The sequence below is a fragment of the Heterodontus francisci genome, chromosome 16 (assembly GCF_036365525.1).
Source record: "Heterodontus francisci isolate sHetFra1 chromosome 16, sHetFra1.hap1, whole genome shotgun sequence".
Classification (NCBI taxonomy): Eukaryota; Metazoa; Chordata; class Chondrichthyes; order Heterodontiformes; family Heterodontidae; genus Heterodontus; species Heterodontus francisci.
This window is the reverse complement of record NC_090386.1, coordinates 57,584,941-57,607,743: the sequence shown is the minus strand read 5'-3', so window position 1 is coordinate 57,607,743 and position 22,803 is coordinate 57,584,941. Positions and strand designations below refer to the sequence as shown.

General features: G+C 42.1%; 1 protein-coding gene across 3 annotated transcripts in view; it reads right to left on the bottom strand.

Annotated features, from left to right (window-relative positions):
- Nucleotides 1–419: 419 nt before the first annotated feature.
- Nucleotides 420–22,803, bottom strand: part of LOC137378111 (cadherin-4-like) — a 714,047-nt gene continuing 691,663 nt past the window's right edge. For 2 of the 3 annotated variants that reach the window (XM_068048209.1, XM_068048210.1), the window contains 2 exons: nucleotides 2,713–2,877; nucleotides 420–1,758 (listed from right to left, as the gene is read on the bottom strand). In XM_068048209.1, the coding sequence (XP_067904310.1) occupies nucleotides 1,552–1,758; nucleotides 2,713–2,877 (372 nt within the window). In that variant the 3' untranslated portion in view covers nucleotides 420–1,551. Of the gene's footprint in view, nucleotides 1,759–2,712; nucleotides 2,878–11,526; nucleotides 13,819–22,803 lie in introns of those variants that run through there. The other variant, XM_068048211.1, reaches the window with a different exon arrangement.

The window sequence follows — 22,803 nt, the reverse complement described above, 5'->3', positions numbered from 1 at the left end:
ATCAGGCACCTGGATAAGGGACTTGAACAAGAAAACCAAACACCTGCTTTCTTAATTAGAATTACCCTTTAACACAAACATTACGTCACCTCAATCAGCTTGCTTATTAAGTTTGGCCAATGCTTTCATGGTTATAATTTATATTAATGAAGTTGCCTGAAATACCACGTCATGTAGCTACATTGTTACCCAACAGGACCATTTTGAAAAGAAATCAGATGGAAGTCCAACAGTTCAAAATTATTGAGGGCACATTACAGTTTTCATACACCCATACACAATACAGCTAATCTTCTCAGTATCTGAACCATTGAAAGAAGCCCAGTCTTTTAGATGAATAATACTATATCTGCAATGATCAATGTTATCCAAAAATAGCAACTATTGAAAGGAATTGAGAACAAAGCAGTGTTTTAAAAGGGGAACTTTATTTATAACACTGAGGGGCCAGGAGCAAATGCACTGATTCAGCTCTGGTACACAATAAATTTGCAAAGCTGTTACTCAGTTTAACCATAACTGTAGTGGCACTAGAAACACGCATTCAAAACTTTTACTACCTTCCCTTTTTTTTGGTACAAAATGGTACAAACAACGATACAAAATATTTGTGCTGTTGACCATTACAAAAAAAGTTTCCTCTAACTGTGCAATGATTGTGTTGAAATGTGAACACACAACACGAGAAGAAATCGTTCTTTGAAACAACCACAGCCATGCGAGCTTTCAATATAAAAAAACATGCAAGAAAGGAAAAGAAGAAAGCTCCAATTATACATATAACATTAACTAGATGATGTTTGCTTCAGCTGTGCGACATTATGTACACGCTACATTAAGAAACCAAGTGGGTAACAATGCTTAAAAAAAATTAAGTTACCTTAATCTGACATTCATTCTACTTCAGATTTTAAAAGAAAATGGCCTTAATACTAATGAAGACTAACCAGTCCCTTCAGAATGTCTTTTCCTGTCATTATTTTTTACACTGCCTGACAATTAGACTTTTAATGTTAAGCTCTATACAACATATACAATGTGATTAGCCACCCACCTGCTCAGTTTTAAACATGGCTGTTAATATACGTGTTTCTGTACAGTTCATTTTTTTTTTTATGTATCTTACACCAATAGTTTAAAAGGCAAAAAAGGAAAATTTGTCCATTCACCAGAGTGGAAATAAACTGATTCGTTCATTTTCTCTTCATAGCCAGTACTGGACCAGGGATCAATAGATGATTGAATTTTAATCGCTCCTGAGATTGAGGGAATCTGATAAAATGTACCAAAAAGGCACTTTAAAAACAGTGCTTCTGTACTAAGAAATTCAAGTTAATAAAGAGCGCCTTTCCTCTTTAGTTGTAAAGCAAACGTTGAGCGATATTCCTGCTGACTGACCAAAAATATGCAATAAAAGACAACAAGCATTCATGCTAACAGCTCAAGTTCTAAAATAAAAAAACTAACACACCACTAAAATATTATGGTCAGCAGGGAATATTAATGAAAAAGATGCCTCTTTTGTACAGTTCCTTCATTTCTAGTATACTGTTAGTCATCTTCTCCGCCACCGTACATGTCTGCTAACTTCTTGAATCTAGGTCCCCAATCATTAAGATAATCATAATCATGGTCTCCAGAGCTGGATGAGTTCAGGGAGCTGACTGATCCTGCAGTTGAACCACTTCCTTCATAATCAAAAACGAGCAGGGAATCGTAGGGTGGGGCCGTTGGGTCATTATCTGCTGCTCTGAGACCCTGTAAAGGTATTTTTAAACAAATCATGAAATTGTTAAAGCATTGCAGATTATATGATTTGAAGTGAAGACAGAAACTAATTTTTTTTTAATGAACAATATAAAATTGAGCAGTTTTAGGGTCACAAAAAGTTACAAAATCCTGGGCACAACTTTTCCCTCAGTAAATAGTTTAGGATGCTTTGGGTAACCAACAGATACCACAGAGATTGTTCAAGGGTGCACTAAGGAATTTGGACTTATTGTAACAATATCAAATAGTTACGAGTTCAGTATCCTGAATTTCTGTGACTGGTTATTTTAAATAGCCCAGGAATTTGTCTTTGAATTTAATTATTTTCCTTCAATCTTTCAAAGTTCAAAATTCAAGTTCTTTCCCTTACTGATACATAAAGCAAGAAGTAGGATGATCTGGACTGTGCTCTGTGCCCACCAAGAATAAGGAATATTAGATGTTAGATTTCCATTATCTTTCTCTAAAGGATGGAATACTGAAACTCTTGCAGAAGATTGCTGAAGAACAGATAAAACTAATCCAACTAAGGTAAGAGTAGGATTGGCAGACAGCCTTGGAACTTGAACTCAAACTCAAACTCAGGACTTCCTGCTATTAAGTCATGCTCAAATTCTTCTGCTACAGAACTGCCAAAGTAATCACAAATTATTAATCCAACTCTGATGTGAAGTGAATTAGTGTGACAGCAATCTTTAATATCTTGTGGATTTGCATATGAAAAAAATGCATCTGCTTCCTACCTTTTCATTTAAGTTTACAATTTAGATAAATCTCTCTACTGAAAAAGGATAAGGTAATCTAACATCTTTGTCAAAGACAAAGAACTAACAGATTTAGAGTTAGCATCAGTAATAGTGACAAAATATACAATAAAAAAAAAATTGTAATGACTATTTGTCCATTGCAATAGACATCAGCCTGGTATTTGCCAATCATTACCTCGTTAATGAAGTCTCCTATATCTCCAGGATGAGGAATTGTTGGGCGCATTGGATATTGTGGCTCAGCACCAATAGGCCGCTCATCGACTCGCCTGATCCCAGGAGCCTTTGCCAATCCAGGATCTAGTGAGTCTGGCTGCTGAAGCTGGCTCAAGTCATAATCCTGCAGAATAGAGTGGCCGTGGCTTTAAACTGAGTTTCTCCAGAATCATGAATTGAAATAAAAAGTTCTGGCATTCCATCGATGCTAGTAATACAGAACATTTACTGAGCAAAGGACTTACAACTTAACAAAAATCACATAACTTTTACTCAACAAGAAACCATACCGCAGAAGCAAATATTTAGGCGCCTCATGTTACAGTATGACAGGCATGTCAATTACGTGGTTGCCGCAACAGAACAAAATGGAACATAGAAGTTTGGTGCAGAGTGCATTTGTTATTCCACTTCCAATGCATATTCAAACTTTCCAGTTATGACTGATTATAAAGGCAGAAAATTAAAATCACATGGTTACGTCCCTTTACAATGGAACATTGCGGTCTTTATTGTCAGTTCGAATGCACGATTAAGAATCTATAGAAACCTTAGCCATGATCTTAACAGGGGCAGGATGCATTTGCGGTGAAGGGGTGGGGAGGACGGGGTGGGGGGCTGTGGTGGAGTAGTAAAGTTACAACAGGAAACCTGAAGACTGGGTTTCCCCACATGTTGTGGAGCTTTAACACCACAACGTGTGACTTTTTTTCTTTGCCGGAAACCCTGCCCAGAAGTCAGCCTGATTGGCAGGCTTGGCTACCAGTTGGCTGGGGAGCACTCTGCAGCAGGCCACAACTGCAGGTAGGGAGCCTCCAGCTGCTACTTGGTGGAGGGGGGTGGGGGGGGGTGGGGAAGGGGTCTAATCCTGACCCCGGCGAGGTTTTGATTCCCAAACGTGGCGGGGGTGGGGGGTTCTGATCACAGAAGATTCTGATCCCTGCCCTCACGGGGTCTTTACATGGGCCCACAAACAGTTAGGCAATTACCTTCTACTGAAGCTGTCATTGCATTCTTTCAACTGCTGAGCTTGCTGAGGCCTGGGAAACTTGGCCAGCCAGGGTTTTAAAGCAAGTTAAGTCTGTGGCTGTAAGCCTCACTAAAATATTTAAATTGCCAATTTTCTCCCTGTCCCATCTCTGTTAAAGCTCGAAGTGGGCAGGTTGAGGTCTGGTTTGTGATTTTTTAAATTTTAACATCTCACCTGACCCCAACCCACCATTTTTGGAGGTTAAAATTCACCTCCTTGACTCTGATTTTGCTTCGACAAAAACACAGGAATGTGCAACATTTGAATGTGTGTTTTGCAAGAATGTTATTTCATTAGTGGTAATGAGAAAGTAGAGATGCGGCAATAATAGTGATCGTTTAACAATTCACAAGCATTTAACAAGCCACTTAAATGGTATAATCATCAGAAAGTTCAATAATCTAATTGTGCAAATCCTATTTTAACCATCATACCCTAGATACACTGGCAAACTTTATTACAGAAAATATGAGCAGATTTATTGTGGGTAAGGTAGGTTCCAAATACGCAAAGGAGGAAAAACATGTGATAGTATCGCCCAGATTTTAACTCAGTGCAAATGGGATGGGCGGAGTAAGTGGGAAGCTTTTTAATGCCTTTAATATGATTGACGTGCTGCCCACCCTATCACATTGGGATTTAGCCATCCTGCCTGCCCACTGTGCCCAATTATCAGTGAACCCCCCCGAGGCCCATATAGGCTTGTTACTTCTCTTCCTCCAAGTGTTCCTGTATCTGAATCAAACTGGCGAAAATAGCGCCCATGTTAAGCAAATAAAGCCTATTTATGGTAATAAGGCAAAAAAAGTGAGAATGAAGCAATCTGGAAGTTGAAAACTCTGTGGGCAGTTCGAACGTCACAAAGATCCTGTAATCCAATTATTTACAACTAAATGCTCCTTTAAATCCTGCTTCAGCTGCTCTGGTAGACCAATTCTGCTAGATTTTATTGGTAAGTTGAGCACCCACCAGGATTTCTGCAATTCTGAGTTGAAATGACATTGGGGCCCGAATTATGTCATTCTATAAGTCATGGCTGGTCCATTTGTGGACTCAACTCTACTTTCCTGCCTACGCCCGATGACTCCCTTGTTTGACAAGAATCTGTCGATAAGAAAAAATAGGATAGATTCAGAACAGATTTTGCAGCTCAGCGGGAAAAACTTTCCACTGGCTGGTGTTATTCCTAGCACAAAGAAGGATGGCTGTTGAAGGCAATCATCTCAAATCTGGGATGGCAATTCCTCAGTGCAGTGCCCTCAGCCCAACCATCTTCAGCTGCTTCCTCAACTACCTTCCCTCCATTATAAGGTCAGAAGTGGCATGATCGCTGATGATCAGCTCCATTGCAATTCCCAAGATAATGAAGCAGTTTATGCCTGAATGCAGTAAGACCTGGATATTATTCAGGCTTGGGCTGATTCATGACAAGTAACATTTGCAACACACAAATGCCAGGCAATGACCATCTCCAGCAAAAGAGAGTCTAAGCACCTTCCCTTGACATTCAATGGCATTACCATTGCTGAAACCCCCATCAACAACATCCTGGGGGTTACCATTGACCAGAAACTTAACTGGACCAGCCACATAAATATTGTCACTATAAGTGCAGGTCAGGGGCTGGGAATTCTGACTCCCCAAAGCCTGTCTGCCATCTACAAGTCACTTGCCCTGATGACTGCAGCTTCAACAACACTCAAAAAGCTCGACACCATCCAGACAAAGCAACCTGCTTGATTGGCATCCAATTCACCATGATAAACATTCACTCCTTTCACCACTGGTGCACCATGGCGGCAGTGTGTAACATCTACAAGATGCACTGCAGCAACTCACCAAGGCTTCTTTGACAGCACCTGTCAAACCTGCGACTGCTACTGCCTAGAAGGACAAGGGCAGTAGGCACATGGGAACACTAGCATGCACAAGTTCCTCTCCGAGTCACACTCCATCTGACTTGGAAATATAATTGTTGTTCCTTCATCATCACTGGGAAAGATTTCTGGAACTCCCTTCTTAACAGCTCTGTTGGCGTACCTGCAACACATGGACTGCAGCGGTTCAAAAAGGCAGCTTGCTACCACCTTTGCAATGGCAATTAAGGATGGGCAATAAATGCTGGCCTTGCCAGAGATGCCCACATCCCATGAACAAATAAAAAAGGGGAATAGTGCATTGGAGCCAGTTTTACACCCCACCCAATTTTCTTTCCAATTGAATTCAGAAGGGTTGCGATTTGCCATCATGAACTTTGTGCTACTGCCCAGGGTCAACACTCAAACAGCAACTCAGGAAGCAGCAGAACTAAGTTTTTAATGATGACAATTTACTGCTAAACTGTGCCAGGCAGTGTCAGAGGAATTCTCACTACAAAGTCCTCGGACATATATTTGCATGCATTATACATTGCTGCACTTTCTCCAGGCACCAGATGCAGACACCAAAGCCTTTGTGAATGTTTGGATGCAGTGCTCTTCAGGAGCAAAATGGAAGTAAAAGATTGGCACCCATTTTCCCTCTGGATTGCCCCCACTTATCAGGAATTATTTGGGACCAGGGTAGAGGAAAATTGGCCCTGAGAACTACAGTAGAATGGAATGTTTATGAATGAAGTTATCTTGCTTCAAGCCCAACTGCTTGGGCTGGAATTTGAGGACAGAATGAGCATACGGGAAATTGGCAGCAGTTAAAGATTGGAGACACACCGGACATGGGATTCAGAGAAGGAGAGGCTGGGACATTGTAGCACTGATAGTAGCTTGAGTCTGGCAGTATTTAGGGATGGCTGCGGGTAAAATATTCCTAAATACCTAAATCAATGGAAAATACCTAACTGTATTTCATTGCTTAAAATAGTACCATTATGAAATAATGAAATACGCTTTAAATAAATAGAATGGTCTTGAATGTAATTGCCATTTGGCCAGTCTACAGAGTCAGATTACAGTCCAGTATTCCCCCATAACAAATACATATATTAGGAGATAATACAGTCAACGTTTTGGATAGAGGACTGATTAAAGATCTTAGCTTGGCAGTGCCTAATGAGGCTTGAAAAATTACAATTTTATGCTCAGATAAATATCCACTGCAACAATATTAAGCCAGAAATCAAAATTTGATGTTAACAAATCCCCATATTATGGCGAATTTACTTACTGCTTAAATTCAGCTTGATCCCTTTTAGCACAATGGTATATACTGTTAAAATCGAGGTGGGAGGAGCACACTTTTTCTAGTTTCACTTTTCCACAAGTCACAACATATATTTAAGTTTTTTCCTAGTTACTAATACAGTCAATCATGGACTCTATTTTTATCCCAGAATAAAATGCACCAACCTGGTTTCTTTAATAAACAACAAAATTATCAGTTTATTATAAAACAGCACTTACGCAGTAATGAAGCAAAGCATTCACACACAGATTGAAATATGAAAGTTCCCTTTTTACCTTAGCCCCTCACACACACACACAAACACATAGCCGAGAAAATAGAGATTTTCTTTTTAGAGCTCTATTACAAAAAAACAGACAAAAAAGAATACTTTGGCCAAATACTTGCTAATTCTTGAAGAAAAAAAATATGGAAAGATGTCAGATGTCCTTTTTCTGGTTTGGCATCCCAAATACATGTAGACAACTGTCACTGGGATCTTCCTAGAACAGTTCTTTTTCGGTGACGTTGAAGATCAGTTTCGGCAGGCTCTCCAGGAGAAATGCAGCAACAGGGGCTTCAAGGCTGGTCTTGCAGAAGGAATGCAGCATCAATTTCTTTATTTCTTACACTCGCTTATAACAGCTTCTCAAAGAGATGGAAAAAGCTGAGTTGGGGTCGGTCCTTGGCAGGTTGATTATTCAATTCCTTTTCAGAACACTGTGCATACCCCAAACTGCCTGTCCAAAGCACAACCAAGAACATCTCAGGAGTCAAGCCTCCTGACCCCTATAAATCTTGACTTGTCACTTCTCTGTAAACATTTTCCCCAAGTCAAAAAATCCCCCCGTTGGGTATTTATCTGAAAACAGGTGCCTTCCAGTAACACCTTCTGATGACCTCTTTTAAAAAAAAACGCAAAGTTCCAGCATCTATGGAATTTTTTTTCGGTTTTAAAATACAAATCCTCGTAATTTGACAAAAAAAGGAAGCACTCGTAACAATACTCAACAAAACCCAGAGTGATTTAAAAGATCCCTTCGATCCTACAATGAGTAATGTGAAGCTGCTCCAACATCAATGTCACAGAAAAGCATCAAAAACATTAACAAATGTCATTAAGAAAACCAAAATAAAAACACAAATTAATTGAGCCTGTTCTACAATTCAATGGCAATATGGCTACTCTGTATCTTAACTTGATCTACCCATCTTGATTCCATAACCCTTGATACCCTAACCTAACAAAAATCTACCAATCTCAGTTTTGAAATTTTCAATTGACCTAGCCTCAACAGCCTTTTGTGGGAGATAGTACCAGATTTCCATTACTCTTTGTGTGAAGAAGTGCTTCCTGCCGTTACCCCTGAATGGCTTAGCTCTAATTTTATGGTTTGCCCCATTGCTTTGGACACCCCCACCACAGGAAATAGTTTCTCTCCATCTACTCTATCAACCTTTTTAATCATCTTAAACACTTCAATTAGATCACCCCTTCATCCTCTATACTTAAGGAAATACAAGCCTAATCTATGCAACCAGTTCTCATAATTTAACTCCTTTATTTTGGTGAATCTGTGCAGTACTCCCTCCAAGACCAATATATCCTCCTGGAGATCCAGTGCCCTGAACTGAATGCAGTATTCTAAATGGGGTCATAGAATCATACAGCACAGAAGAAGGGCTTTATATAACTGTAACATAACTTCCAGCCTTTAAATTTCAATCCCCTCAAGATAATGGCCAACATAACATTAGCCTTTTAAATTATTTTTTGCACCTGCTCACCCTTAAATTTCTCTCTCCTCAATAGTTCCTAACTTCTCGGCATTTAGAAAATATCTTGATCTATTTTTCTTAGGTCCAAAGTGGATGACATTACACTTCCCCACACTGAATTGAATCTGCAAGACCAGCCTGAAGCCCCTGTTGCTGCATTTCTCCTGGAGAGCCTGCCTAATCTGAAGATTTTTTTCTTCACTCACTTAATCAATCAATGTCCCTTTGCTACATTCTGTAACACTATTTACTCTTCCACCTAACAAGGTATCATCAGCAAACTTGGATATATCTTTTTCTATTCCTTCATTTGAGTTATTTACAAATATAGTGAAAAGCTGTGGCCCAAGTACAGATCCCTGGGGGACACCATTAGTTAGAACGTGCCAATTTGAGTACACACCTATTATCCCTACTGTCTGTTTCCTACCGCCTAACCAATTCCTCACCCATGACACTAAAGCTAGTAATTTTATTTCAAAGATTGTAATTTTTAACTCAAAGTTCTTTTTGATTGTCTTAAATGCCCCACTGGCCAACCATCATCATTTGCTTCACAGATGGTATTGTTTTTAGATAGTTTGTGATTCACTGTTTTTATCAAAGGGACATTTATGCCAATCAGGATTATTGCCCTGTTGACATTTCGCATGTATGGATTTCTTTGCATGCTAGGTGAGCAAGGTGTAAGATAGATAAATAGACAGACAAATAAACTTTTAAGATATTAAATATGACCAGGAAAATGCACTTTTCTGTGCATCAACACCTCCAGGGTCAAATTGTGCAATATCGTAGATTTAAACTAAAAAGTGATTCAATCATAGTTATTCAAACCACAGATTTAGATCATTTAATTGTAAAAGACAATTTCTGTCTATTCATTGTCATGTTAATGATTTCATGACCAGATAAATGGCATCTGCTTTTATACTGTTTAGATTTTTAAGAAAAAAATCTGCTGAATGCTAGTAAATTAGAAAAAGGAAAAAAAAAGTTCTGAGAACCAAGTTGTTAAAATGCAAGCAGAATGTTCAAAGAAAGCAGATAAACAAGGCACATGTTTTCACTGAAATGGAATACAAACCAGCTAATGAAAAGTACAGCAAGCACAATTAAACAACAGGTAGCCAACCTGTAATGCTTCCTCATCCCTGCTATACTTTCATCAATTGTATATATACAAGTTAAATGTCTGATTGATTCATATCTCTAGTTATGCTGACAATTCTTCTTTAACTTTTTGCATTATTAGTCAATGAGGAGGAATTTTCTAAACAATCCACCAGTCCACAGTTCCTCCAGGTATGCTTCAGCATTTTAGGAATGTGCTATCTCACTCTGACAGAGCACAACAAACTGAAGCTGGCAAGATTCACCATTTAGAACTGGGCTAAGTGTGAATGCCAATGGAGATACATATTTGAGCTTAGGTCTCCCACTTCAGAAAATGAACTAAAGCTGTAGCTGCTGGGTTGTCTGTTGTTGTGAAGTTCAGAAGGAAACTTAACTGCAAAAAAAAAATCTAGCATTCAAATTAATTTCAGATTTTTTGAACAAAACAATATAATCTAATCACATACAAAGTTTCTAGATAATAGCTTTATCTATACCAACTGAAGACTGTAGCTGTCAACTTAGTTACACTTTAGCCATTACCCTTCAGCTGACACAGTTCAGTGTAACTTCTGGCTCACCATGAGTACATGGGAGATCTGCTGGTAATATATTCAATCTTGTGTACTTTATGTATTTCCTGTAAGTGTCACATCTGCTTCATGTAACAGTTTGTTTATTTAACAGAACAGTATTTCACTTATTCACTCAGTATATATCAATGGCCCAGATAGCAATACATTATCCATTACATGGCTACACCACTATTATTATAAAACAGCAATCCTCTTCCACTGCTGATTTGTTAGTGTATAGTTCTTTGAATTTGGCTTGTATTCATTAGATATGAAATGAAACAATTACCTGTCCAAAAAAACCTCACGTTTTCTGATTTGCAAACGTGTCTGATATTGGTGCCTGGCCCATTATTTTTGGCAGCTGATTTAACAAACAAAACAGTTAACACAAGCCCAGAGTTTCTGCTTCGGGCTCAATTGATGATGAGGTGCAAATTGCAGCCAAAATTGTGCTAGTTTTAAGAAGTGCATTTCGTCTTCAACTTTCTGCTTCAATTCCTTTGCATATCAGGAAACATAAATTCTGCCACAGTCAGAGTTTTAGAATGTAATTTTTTTTTCAATTTTTTTGGTTCAAGAAAACTGCTTGATATATTTAAGATTGCAACTTGTTGCAGTTTGATTATTGCAACTTATCACAAAAAATATGCATTTTTAATTACTGTCTAGTCCACCACCTCAGTAACCCGATTTTAAATAACTGAAAATCACTTTAAAAAGCTACACAGAACCATTTACTAGTCATGTTGGTGTACAGTGCTCATTTCTTAATGAACTAAAAAAAAGAAAGCTTTTTAAAAGGCATGGTAAGTAATTTGATCTGGGGCGTAGCCAGTTTTTAGCCAGCTGCTAGCACAGTGTTTTTTAAACTAGTGCATAAGATTGTGGAAACTTGATTTGCACTATACATAATTTACACTTGAAATTCTGTGATCCTACAAACTGGTTTGGCCAATTTCAGGAGCACTGCACTTAAAACAACAGTGCAACCAAGCAGAAACTCCTGCCCCAGGTTTTTTTAAATATTCTAATCAATAAAATATACAAATTTCAGAATATCTAGTCTGATATTTTATTTGTTATGTTCAAACAACAGATCTCTGAACAGCAGCAATTACAACAATTTGCTACAAGCTGGTTAATGTGACAAAACCGACATAGCTTTGATTTGAAAAAAAAGATGTAGGTTAAAAATTTGTGTACTCCCACTTTTGAGGGCAGGGGTCACAATTCGCGACATGCCCACTATCTGTTCCTGTTGAGGCAGGAGCATACAAACTTTGTGCTGCCTCCTCATTGGCATCATTTCAGTGTGCAGCCCAGTGCAATCTGCGCTGTTGGCTGGCTGGCTTGCTGCACGCTCAACATGGGGACCAAACAACATGCGAGGCTAGCATGTGCTCGCCTCCAGCTCCCTCTCAAAGGGAAGATGCACTGGATCACAGGAGGCTGCTGCTGAATGCTATTGCTGCAATTCTAAACAAGGAAAATGGAACACCAGAGCAAAAAGAGGGTTCCCAGCTTTACCAATCGAGTGCTGGAAACCATAGTCATGGAGATGGACAGAAGGAGAGATGGCATGTTTCTGCAGGGGGCCAGGAGGGTCTCACGGCGAACCTCACATAGGTGGCAAGGTCAGTGAATGCATCTTCACAAATCATCTCCTACCCACCAAACCACCAGCTTCTCAACTGCTCAATGCTCCACATTCCTGTCACTGGCCCAGCAGCAGTCCCTAGCATTCAGGACTCGCGCCGAAAACTCACATACTCCATTTCATTCCCACACACCTTCCATTGATGCTAGCCTCAAACCCACCTCTCACAGCCTCCACATACCTCCAGCTATTCAGTTATGGCAGACACATCACCCAAACAGAATCAGTGATGTTCCACCCTCCGTCTTGCAGCACAAGGTGGCTCATATTAGCAGGGAGCAGCAGAGAACCAGCGGGGGGGCTGACACATCTTCATCCACTCAGCCCGAGGGAGGAGATGACGCTCTGGTGCTGGCTGCGACTGCATCCGTAGCATCCGGCATCGCAATAACCATCTAGGATGATGGTACATTACTGCCTTATGCTCCTTCCCAACTCTCGCCTCCTCTTCCTGCTTTCAGACATGATGTGCAATCTGAAGATGTTGTGACTATGAACCTCTTGCTTTCCTCCCCTCCCCCTCCTGAGTTTATGCTATCAAATGCCCAAGAATAGCCATCTGTCCCACCACAGCATATCCAGAAGGAAGAGAGAGACAGCAACTCCACACCAGCGATAAGGAAGTACCATCACTTGATCTGACACTTGCAGCCGCCAGCTAAGATACTGGCACTGCAAGAACCTTAGAGGCTAGCACAGAGTTGGGATCTGCACATGGTGGGTTACCGGGCACAAGTGGACTGCAAAGTCAGGGGGTTTGGACAGTACATGTGCCCGCTCCCCAGAGGGCAAAGTCACAGATGGATTCTGTGCAGGGGACTCAGATGAGGACCTGGATGGGATGGCACACAGGAAACTGCTGATGAACATGCACACCAGGCAGCTTCTGTCACTCACAGACAAGGAACATGGAGAGGTCTGGCTCCAACGTGGCACAGGGCATCACACAGAGCTTGGAGCCTATTTCAGCTTCCACTGCAGCACTGGCAGAAGCCACCCAATAGGCCAAGGAAATCAGCAGCAGGACTGTGCTCTCTCCAATCCAGAGACAATGCACCGAGAGGATCCAGGAACCCAATGGGGAGGTGGGGAGGGAGTGAAATGACAGGTGAGTGGCATACCATTTTCAGGTGCCATTCACACACTCTGACTTGCCCATCATTCTCCTGTACAGCACGACTCAGGTCAACACACCTTGCAGCTCTACTCATTCTTCTCCCTGCAGAGAAAGCGCTGCTGAACTTTTCACATCTGAACACCCAACATTCATACTCACCTTTAGCCTACTGCCCTCTCACACCCATGCCTCACAGTCACACTCCACAAAAGTTGTCCCTTCCTCCTCTGCACAAAAGCCATTACTTTGCAGGAAAAGAGAACATGCAACTTGGTGAGAGGCTGTGAGGCAGGAGCGAGTGAATGTTTAAGGTTGTGGATGGAGTGCCAATCAAGTGAGTACTTTGTCCTGGATGTTGCCAAACTTCGAGTGTTGTTGGAGCTGCACTCATCCAGGCAAGTGGAAAGTATTCCATCACAGTCCTGTCTTGTGCCTTGTACCTGGTGGACAGGCTTTGGGGAGTCAGGAGGTGAGCCAATGGCCATAGAATACTCAGCCTCTGACCTGCTCTTCTAGTCACAGTGCTTATGTGGCTGATTCCATTCAGTTTCTGGTCAATGGTGACCTCCCCCGCTCCCCCACACCCGACTCCGAGGATGTTGATGGTGTGGGATTCAGTAATTATAATGCTGTTGAATGAAAGGGAAGATGGTTAGACTTTCTCTTGTTGGAGATGGTCACTGACTGGCAATTGTGTAGAGTGAATGTTAATTGCCACCTATCAGCTCAAACCGGAAGGTTATCCAGGACTTGCTGCATGTGCGCATAGGCGACTTCATGTATTGGAAAGCTGTTTCAAAGAGCCAACAGAAGCACAATTGGCCTAATAGCCTCTTTGTGTGTTGTAAGATTCTATAATTCTATGAAATTTCAAGATTTAGAATAAATGATGCAGAGCGTCATATCTCAGTTGGGCACATCAGGAATTCAGCCAAGAATGCCAACATGCCTCATTTGCAGTCCATTTAATTTTCCATCCATTAACTTGGACAGAAAATTGTGCAGGCTACAAATTTAATGCACTGGCTTCGAAGCCAAATTCCCAATAAGTGCTTCAATCACACAAAGCTCTGCACCATGAGCACAAAATCCTAAAATTTACTGCATAATGCTGCATTTACTGAGTTAATAATTATAGAACAGATTGCCTTCCTTTTGCTATTTGAAACTGTTGACACAAGTGTAAACTCAAAGGCCTGGAAATTAGATTGCAATCATAGTGCTGTGTATGCTGCACACACCGAAAGAGGCGATCAGTAGGACCATGGCAAACAGTTTTTTTAAATGATTACATGGAGCTCTAGGCATCAGCCATAGCCCCAGAGGTGCATTGCTGGATGTGGAAGTTGTCGGGTGGGCACTGGGATGCAGGTGAAGGAACGAAAGAGAGTCTGGCAGGGGTGGGAAGCGATTGGGCGAGGGGTAAAAGGTGGCTGGAAGTGGCCAGTGTTTTTAATGTGGAGTCAGGTCTCCTCCTTCCTGTTCCACATTGAAGTTAGCCATTTTAAAATAACTTACCTCCAATGCTCCAGTGGTTAAACTGCATTTAGACGTAGTAATCATGAATGCAGCAGGCCTAATGCCTGCTGTAATCAGTGTAAACCAATTTTATATCAAGGGGCATTATTATGCTCCTTATTCGCATATTCAAGGGGCCAAATACCTGGTGGCTGCCTCTAAACCACCTAATCCAATATGGTATCGGATATATTTCTGATGCTATTCAGGTGAAGGAGGTAGGGTCCCTAAATTAGGGCCCCCCCCAAAGTCGAGGGTCATGGCGGAGGTGGGGGGAGGGGACAGAACATATCTCCGGGAGAGGCCCGCCATGGGCCTCGATGCTGGGAAGGCCTGGCCCTATATTGCTGGCGGCGGTGAGGCTGTGTGGCAGCGCCCCCCCTGGTTCCTTGGCGACAGGAGGCCAATCTACATATATAAATTTATTAAAATAAATGTATTAAATACTTACCCACTCCGGCCGTCCATTTCGATACAATATTGTAGCTGGTAGACGGCACTCCTGCGCCTTCGGATCTCCATTCAGAGATCCTATGCGGGACACTGGTGGGGAAGGGGGGTAGCAGGTAAGTATTTCAGTGCGGGAGTGGGGGGAGAGGAGTCAAACTAATATGATTGGTGGAGGGGATGGTGTTAAAGATAAAAGTTTGTCATTCTTGTAGGGGGAAAGATCAGGTACACAAGGGCCTCAGTTGGCCTCTGGGCGAGAAGGCCATCCTCAGCCTTCCCCACCCCTGACAAAATTGAATGACGAAGGGGAAGTGATGGGCACTCCACCCACATGCCTTCCCTCACTATTTCACTGGCCCCATGCCAACTTGCCCATCCCTAGAGGGCTGATAAAACTCAGCTCCATGAATCTTACAAAGCGCCACTGGTTACTCCCTAAACGAATCCACATCTAATGACAACATTTTTTTTGTATTCCATTCCATTTAACAGGAAACATTGGGATACATTTTCCTCCCACTAGTCAGGGAGTATGTTATTAACACACTATATGTATTAATATAGAAACATAGAAACACAGTAAATAGGAGCAGGAGTAGGCCATTCGGCCCTTCAAGCCTACTCCACCATTCATTATGATCGTGGCTGACCATCCAACTCAGTATTGCTTATGGTGTTGAAAGCTCAACAGAGGGAAGTGTAAAATCATGTGTAAGTAGCCGTTAGGCTGCTTCCAAGGAGAGATCAGTAAATGTAAAGGGATGTGGACTTTCAAAACTAAGTGGTCACATATCGGGTGGCGCAGTGGTTAGCACCGCAGCCTCACATCTCCAGCGACCCGGGTTCAATTCTGGGTACTGCCTGTGTGGAGTTTGCAAGTTCTCCCTGTGTCTGCGTGGGTTTTCTCCGCGTGCTCCGGTTTCCTCCCACATGCCAAAGACTTGCAGGTTGCTAGGAAAATTGGCCATTATAAATTGCCCCTAGTATAGGTAGGTGGTAGGGAAAATATAGGGACAGGTGGGGATGTGGTAGGATTATGGAATTAGTGTAGGATTAGTATAAATGGGTGGTTGATGGTCGGCACAGACTCGGTGGGCCGAAGGGCCTGTTTCAGTGCTGTATCTCTAAACTAAACTAAACTATATCGCAACAAAATGTTGTAGATTTTACAATGGTTGATACTTTTAATGTTCAAGTAAGCTTTTGCAACAGTTCTGTGGGTACCAAAACTGGCTGGTAAGAGCCAATAATTGGCACAATAAATGTGGAGACAGTAAAACAGATTCTGTGGCCAAGTGATTAAACAGTGCAAAATTCCAACACTTTTTGACAGCTCACAAAATGGAAGTGATTGAGAATGAGAGAGCATCAAGGAGGGTAGCATTACTTGTCACAGGTCTGGACAAGAGGATATCAGCAGCTGGATGGAATGTGCTTCTTGCGCTTTCTCACCCACCTAGCATTTCTTCATTTCTTTTTTTAAAAAAGGTAAATGGGATTTCCTGCTGAGTACACCTATGGCTTGGACATACAGAAAATGGCAATGACAGAATATGTGGTACACCACCTCTTCATCAGGTAAATTGAAACAGGAAAGAAACAAAAAATAAAGCTCAGAAATAGCTTGATGTCAATTGAAAAGAAATTCAACCAGGTTTAAAATGGGCTGCCAATCCGATATCATCTGTTTTACACCACTGTGGAAATTAAAATGATCCCTTATATCCACTTTACACCTGTTAATTGTATGTAACTGAATGGAAAATTGTGCTACAGTCACTTAATCTCAAATAAACACTGGGCAAAATGCATTTTTTTCTTCATCTGAGCTTTAGAGTAGAAAGCTAGAAAAGCTGATACAACAAATTCTTCTAACAACGGTATCTTCCCTCATTTCTGACTTATTGAGAAAGGCTGTTAACTGGAAATTAATTAGCTATGATGACCCAGAGCTATACTGACTGAAAAGAATGATGTAAGTTGGAATTGTTAACTAGACACTACTGAAATCCACAGCTAATTGCGGATATCACTTCAAATGTAGAAGTGTAGAAGCACAGGGAAGTGAAAGGCTTGTAATCCAAGTTACACTAATTGGATATCTTATTCTTGGGGAAATACATATCATCCAGGTTTCAGATTGGAGCTGTGAAAATACCCTAATTGGGCCTATGTTCCAAAGGCATAAGCAGTCAATTGGAGAATGAAAAACAAGCTTCACATTGCATATGAACCAGTTTACAGTAATATTTAGCAGCTGTCACGCAGGAGCATGTGGGAGAAATAACATTACTAACCTTGTCAAAATAAATCATGAAAGTCACAACTATCCTCCTCCATTGCTTCTCCATTGTTCACTTCAGTAGAAGAGTCCTAACTTGATTTCACTCTTGCCTATCCAATCATAGCTAGAGCATCTGTACCAATTTTCTTTCGATCCCTATGCTGTCACCTTGAAAAGTCTGCCAAGGATCCATCCTTGACCTCCTGCTCTTCCCACCTACGTACTACCTCTTGGTGACATTATGCACAGATTTGTCCAGCTTACACACAATGTCACCCAGCTCTACCTATACATTACCTTTTTTTAAACTTCCCCACTATTTCCATGCTGTCAGATTGCTTGAACAACATCCAGGCTTGACTGAACCCCGGTTTAAACCAGCTGAATCTTCGAAGGTCTGAAGCCATTGTCTTTGTCCCACAACACAAACTTTTTTTTTGTTCTTGGGATGTGGGAGTCACTGGCAAGACCAGCATTTATTGTTCATCCCTAATTGCCCTTGAGAAGGTTGTGGTGTAGGCCAGATCAGGTAAGGATGGCAGATCTCCTCCCCTGAAAGTCATTGCCGAACCAGATGAGTTTTTAAGACAATCCAGTATTTTCATGATCATTATTAACGAAGTTCGCCTTTTAATTTAGTTTTTAAAAATTAATTAATTGAATTTAAATTCCCCCAGCTGTCATGGTGGGATTTGAACTCATGGGTGCAATTTGATGCTCTCCCCCGTGGCGGGTTTGGAGGCAGGGAAAGCATAAAACTGGGTGGTTAGGTGGTAGGGGGGATCCTGCCACCATCCCGCCACCACCAAAATTTAGCTTGGGGCGGGAAGGCCTGTGAATGGCCTGGGTAATTACCCCATAATTAACCTTGCAAACTACTTCCCAGCTGCAGGTTGGGGGGTGGGGTGGGGGGGAAGTTCTCATTCAAAGGCACTTAGTGCTTGAACAAGGGACCCGGCATCAGAAAGTGGGGAGAGAGGGGGGGTCGCTGAGGGCCATGCACCGCCCTTGCTGCTGACCCCCCTCCACTCCCTCCCCAGTGACCCCACTCCGTGAGACCCCTCCTGCCCTGACCTACCTTAAGCCTGGTTCCAGTGCCACTCCTCAATGTCTGGTCACTGCAGCTACAGGAGCAACCATTGCCTCTGATTGTTCAGCAGCTCTGCAAGGCCGAGATTTCTGGCAACGAGGTCCTAAATCGTACAGAAGGCCCGCCGCTGTCCAGTTAAATGCCTGATTGGCACTAAATTTGGCGGGCCTCCCATACAAGAGGCAACATGGGGACCTCGACATCAGTTTCCCGCCGCCAGCCCAAGATTCCACACAATGTCTCTGGATCATTAGTCCAGGCCTTTGGATTACTAGTCCACTAATGTTACAACTATGTTACCTTCCCCCTTCTTCATCCCCTGCCAAGGCTACTGCCTGACTGAACCAGAGTGTTCACAATTGTGCCATCCTATCTGAATCCAAGGTGAGCTCTGACACCACCATCCTCCCCAACACAGACACTACCTGCACTCTTACCTGAGCCCATCTGCTGTTGAAACCCTCATCCATCTGTTTCTCACCTCCAACTGGACTGTTCCAATGCTCTCCTAGCCAGCCTCACATTCACCACCCTCTGTAAACTTTAACTTATCCAAAACTCTGCTGTCAGTATCCTCTCCTGCATCAAATCCTACTTGTCCATCATACCTCTCTCCTTTTGAACCTGTAATGGCTCTTGGTCATCTCCCCAATGGTTCAATCTTAAAAATTTTCATCCGTGTGTTTAAATCCTTCCATTGTCTCGTGCCCTCACTATCACTGTAACCACCTCCAGTGCAGAGAACGCCCCCTCTCTCTGATTCTGATCCCTTCTACATCCCTCTCCCCGCACCCCCATTCGCCCCAACGCTGGTGGTGGGGCCTTCATCATTGAGGCCCATGCTACGGAATTTCCTCCCTTAATCCCTTTCCCAAACCACCTCGCTCTCCTCCTTTAAGACATTTTATAAAATTCACCTCTTTGACAAAGCATTTGGTTTCCTTTCCTAATATCTCGTTTGGCGCAGTGTCCATTTTTTTCTTACACCTCTGTGAAGGATGTTTTTCTATGTTAAAGTTGCAAGATAAATACAATCTTTTGCTTTTGTACAAATAAATACAACAAAAACAAAAATGTACAATATAGTGATCGCTTAGACAACAACACTGGGTTCTTTAAACCTCAATGAATAAATTCATTATTCACTGAAGCACCTGGATAAAAAATGAATGAACTTTGCTCTTAAAATTTACGTTAATCGAAACAGCTGCTCAAACAATTTAATTAGTAAAGAGCTTTCTTGTAGCATTTGAATCAGGATGGCCTAATTAGTATGAAATCATGTCATAAAGAGTACTTATAAGTACTCACTCCGCTTACAAATACTTGTAAGATATTACTGTTTAGTTTTCTTCAGTTTTCAAGTATTTGCAAACAGCAAATGGGAATAGCTTATTCACATACATTTTCTACAAAATGTTTTATGAATTTTGAAACTGCAATTCCAGAGATCAACATAAAGCTTTTCTTTAAATAAAAAGCAAACAATATACAACTAGATTTTTCTATGGGGAAAAAAATAACAACTAATATGAGGTCCTAATAAATTCCCAGATCGTAAAATGGAAATATTATTTTGTTAAGTGCTCAATGTTAAACTCAATGGTGTTAGCTTTCTGCAAAAAGTCTAGCAATTATCCATTGTAACCTTCGTGACAGATCAGCAAAAACCTCCGAGAAAAGACAGTTACCCCATTTCACGGAGGTTAATGCTGACCGTCTATGAAATTATGATACATGATTTGGAGAATCCAGCAAAAATTCAACCATAATATACTTAATAAAATAACAAACGCATGGCTGTGTAACAAATCAAACCAGATATTCATGCTCTTATCCTATTTTTTCTTGTCTTCATTGATAGTCTGATGGTGCACAACAATTTGTTCCTGCTCCAATTATGCTAACATGGCTCCTATAAGGAAATGCTCATCAATATTAAAAAATAAATTACTATTTTAGCCTCTCAATGGCTCAGTGAATTTGTCCAGTGAACTGAGTCTTTCACATCAGGAATATTACATAGAATGTATAGACCATTCAGTTCAATGGGTTGATACTGGTGTTTATGCTTCACATGAGCCTCCTTCCACTCCTCTTCATCTCACCCTATCAAAATAACCTTCCACCTATTTCTCTCTCATGAGTTTATCTAATATATGCTTCAATACATTTATGCTATTTGCTTCAACCGCTAGTTTCTCCTGAATTCCCTATTGAATTTATTAATGATATCTTATATTTATGGCACCAGAAGTGGAAACATCTACTCCATGTCTCCCAATCGAACACTTTCACAATCTCAAAGACCACTCCTCTCTTTTAAGAGAACAGAGCTCCAGTCTTTTCAAAATGTCCTGAAAGGTATCACCACTCAGTTCTGGTATTGTTCTTGTAAATTTATTTGCACTTTTTCTAGTACTTCTGTATCATTTTTCTAATACGCAGACTAGAACTGTTCATTGTGGTGTTCAATTAATCTGGGTTTGATTGTATTAATCTCTCCACTTGTCTGTGTTCACAGTGTTTGATTGCTTAAGCCTGTGTGTGTGGAACTTAAGAGTTAAAAGTGAAACTAAAAAGACACAGCTCGGATTGTGTACGGAAAACACACTGCTGCTCTGAAGAGACATGTACTGAAATTGTGTAAGAACTAATATAATTTAATGTGCTGCAAATAAACCAGTTTGTGATCGAATACAAGTGTGATATTTGCATTGCTCTGAGGTAAATCAGATATACATGCCATATCCAGCAACCTGGCATAAACATAACATTCATAGTACTGAAGTGTGGTCTAACCTAAGTTCTATACAAGTTCAAATTCTTTCCCTTCAAAACTGAACCCCTGGACTGGATTTTACCTTAGGCAGACAGGAATTCGCCACCAATGTGAAAGTTGGTGGCGAGCCCGCTTCCGCTTAGCCTGGGGATCCGTTCCATATTTCACGGGTCCCTGGGCTTTAATTGCCCCGAGGCGGGACTTCCACCCACTTGAGGGAGGAGGTCCCGCCTCAGTGAGCTGCCGGCCAATCAGTAGGCCAGCAGCTCTTAGTCCCAGCAGCGCCACCGGGAGTGGTGGCCACTGCTGGGACTGCAGCCCAGCCGATGCCAGGAACCCTGGAGGGAAAGTAAGTAGTGGTTGCCAGGGGGATCAGTCCTTCCTTGGTGAGGCTGGAGTGATTGTTTGGGGGAAGGGGGGGGCATCTTGGGTCCCGAAGCTGGGTTGGGATGCAGGGGCAGCCCTCAATCGGGCACCCTGTGCCTGACTGCCATGCCCCTTCCAGGGCACGGAAAGGCCGGCAGCTATCGCTGGGTGGCCTTTCACGTCCCCAGCATGCCTGCTTGCCACAGGTAAAATACTCGTGGAGGCAGGCGAGCGCCATTAAGTGGCCGTTAAGTGCCATTTAAGGGCCTTGATTGGCCTCGGGCGGGCCATTTCCCACTCCCCGCCCGACAACGTAAACTTGGCCAGAGGCGGAAGCGGGGCGGGTAGGCCTCCCAGAGCCTCCCACTCAATTTTACGCCACCCCCACGCCACCATCCGATCTGCTGGTGTGGCGTAAAATTCAGCCCCCTGTGTTTGTTTGCATCTTTATGGCCTTAGTGACCTACACCACTACTTTAGTGATTGGTGTATTTATACCCCTAAATCCTTTTGCCCCTCTACCCCATTTAAACTCTTATTTTCAAAAAGGTATGCAGCAGCAGGACATCAGCAACCTCAGGGCCAACAAGAGGGCCTGCCTCAAGGTAGAGATGCTGGAGAAGGGTGCAGAGGGGCACGTGAATTGCCTGCTGTGTGCAGAAGAGGCTGACCTCATAAGAAGGTCTATCGTCCGAGGCCCAACTACATGCAGATATCAGAGCAGCAGTGAATCTGAAGAATGCACCTCTCCAAGGAGGCCATCATTGATCAATGTGCCATGCTGCAGGACAAGCTGAAACCCATGGGGGTTAGTGGACACCCAATACCAGTGGCGCTGAATGTCACTGTGACGCTGAACTTTCTAGGGATCTACTGGAGATATGTGTGGGATCTCGCAGTCTGCAGCACATCAGTGCATCAAGGAGGTGGCCACTTCCCTTTTCAAGAGGTCTGGTGACTCTATGCATTCCCACACTGATCCAGACAGTCAAGCTGAGAGGTCTATCGAGTTTGGAGCCATTTCTGGATTGCCCCATGTGCAAGAAGAGATCAACGGCACGCATTTGGCCATTGAGGCTCCCACAGACCAGCCAGCAGCCTTCATCAATGGGAAGGGCTTCCAC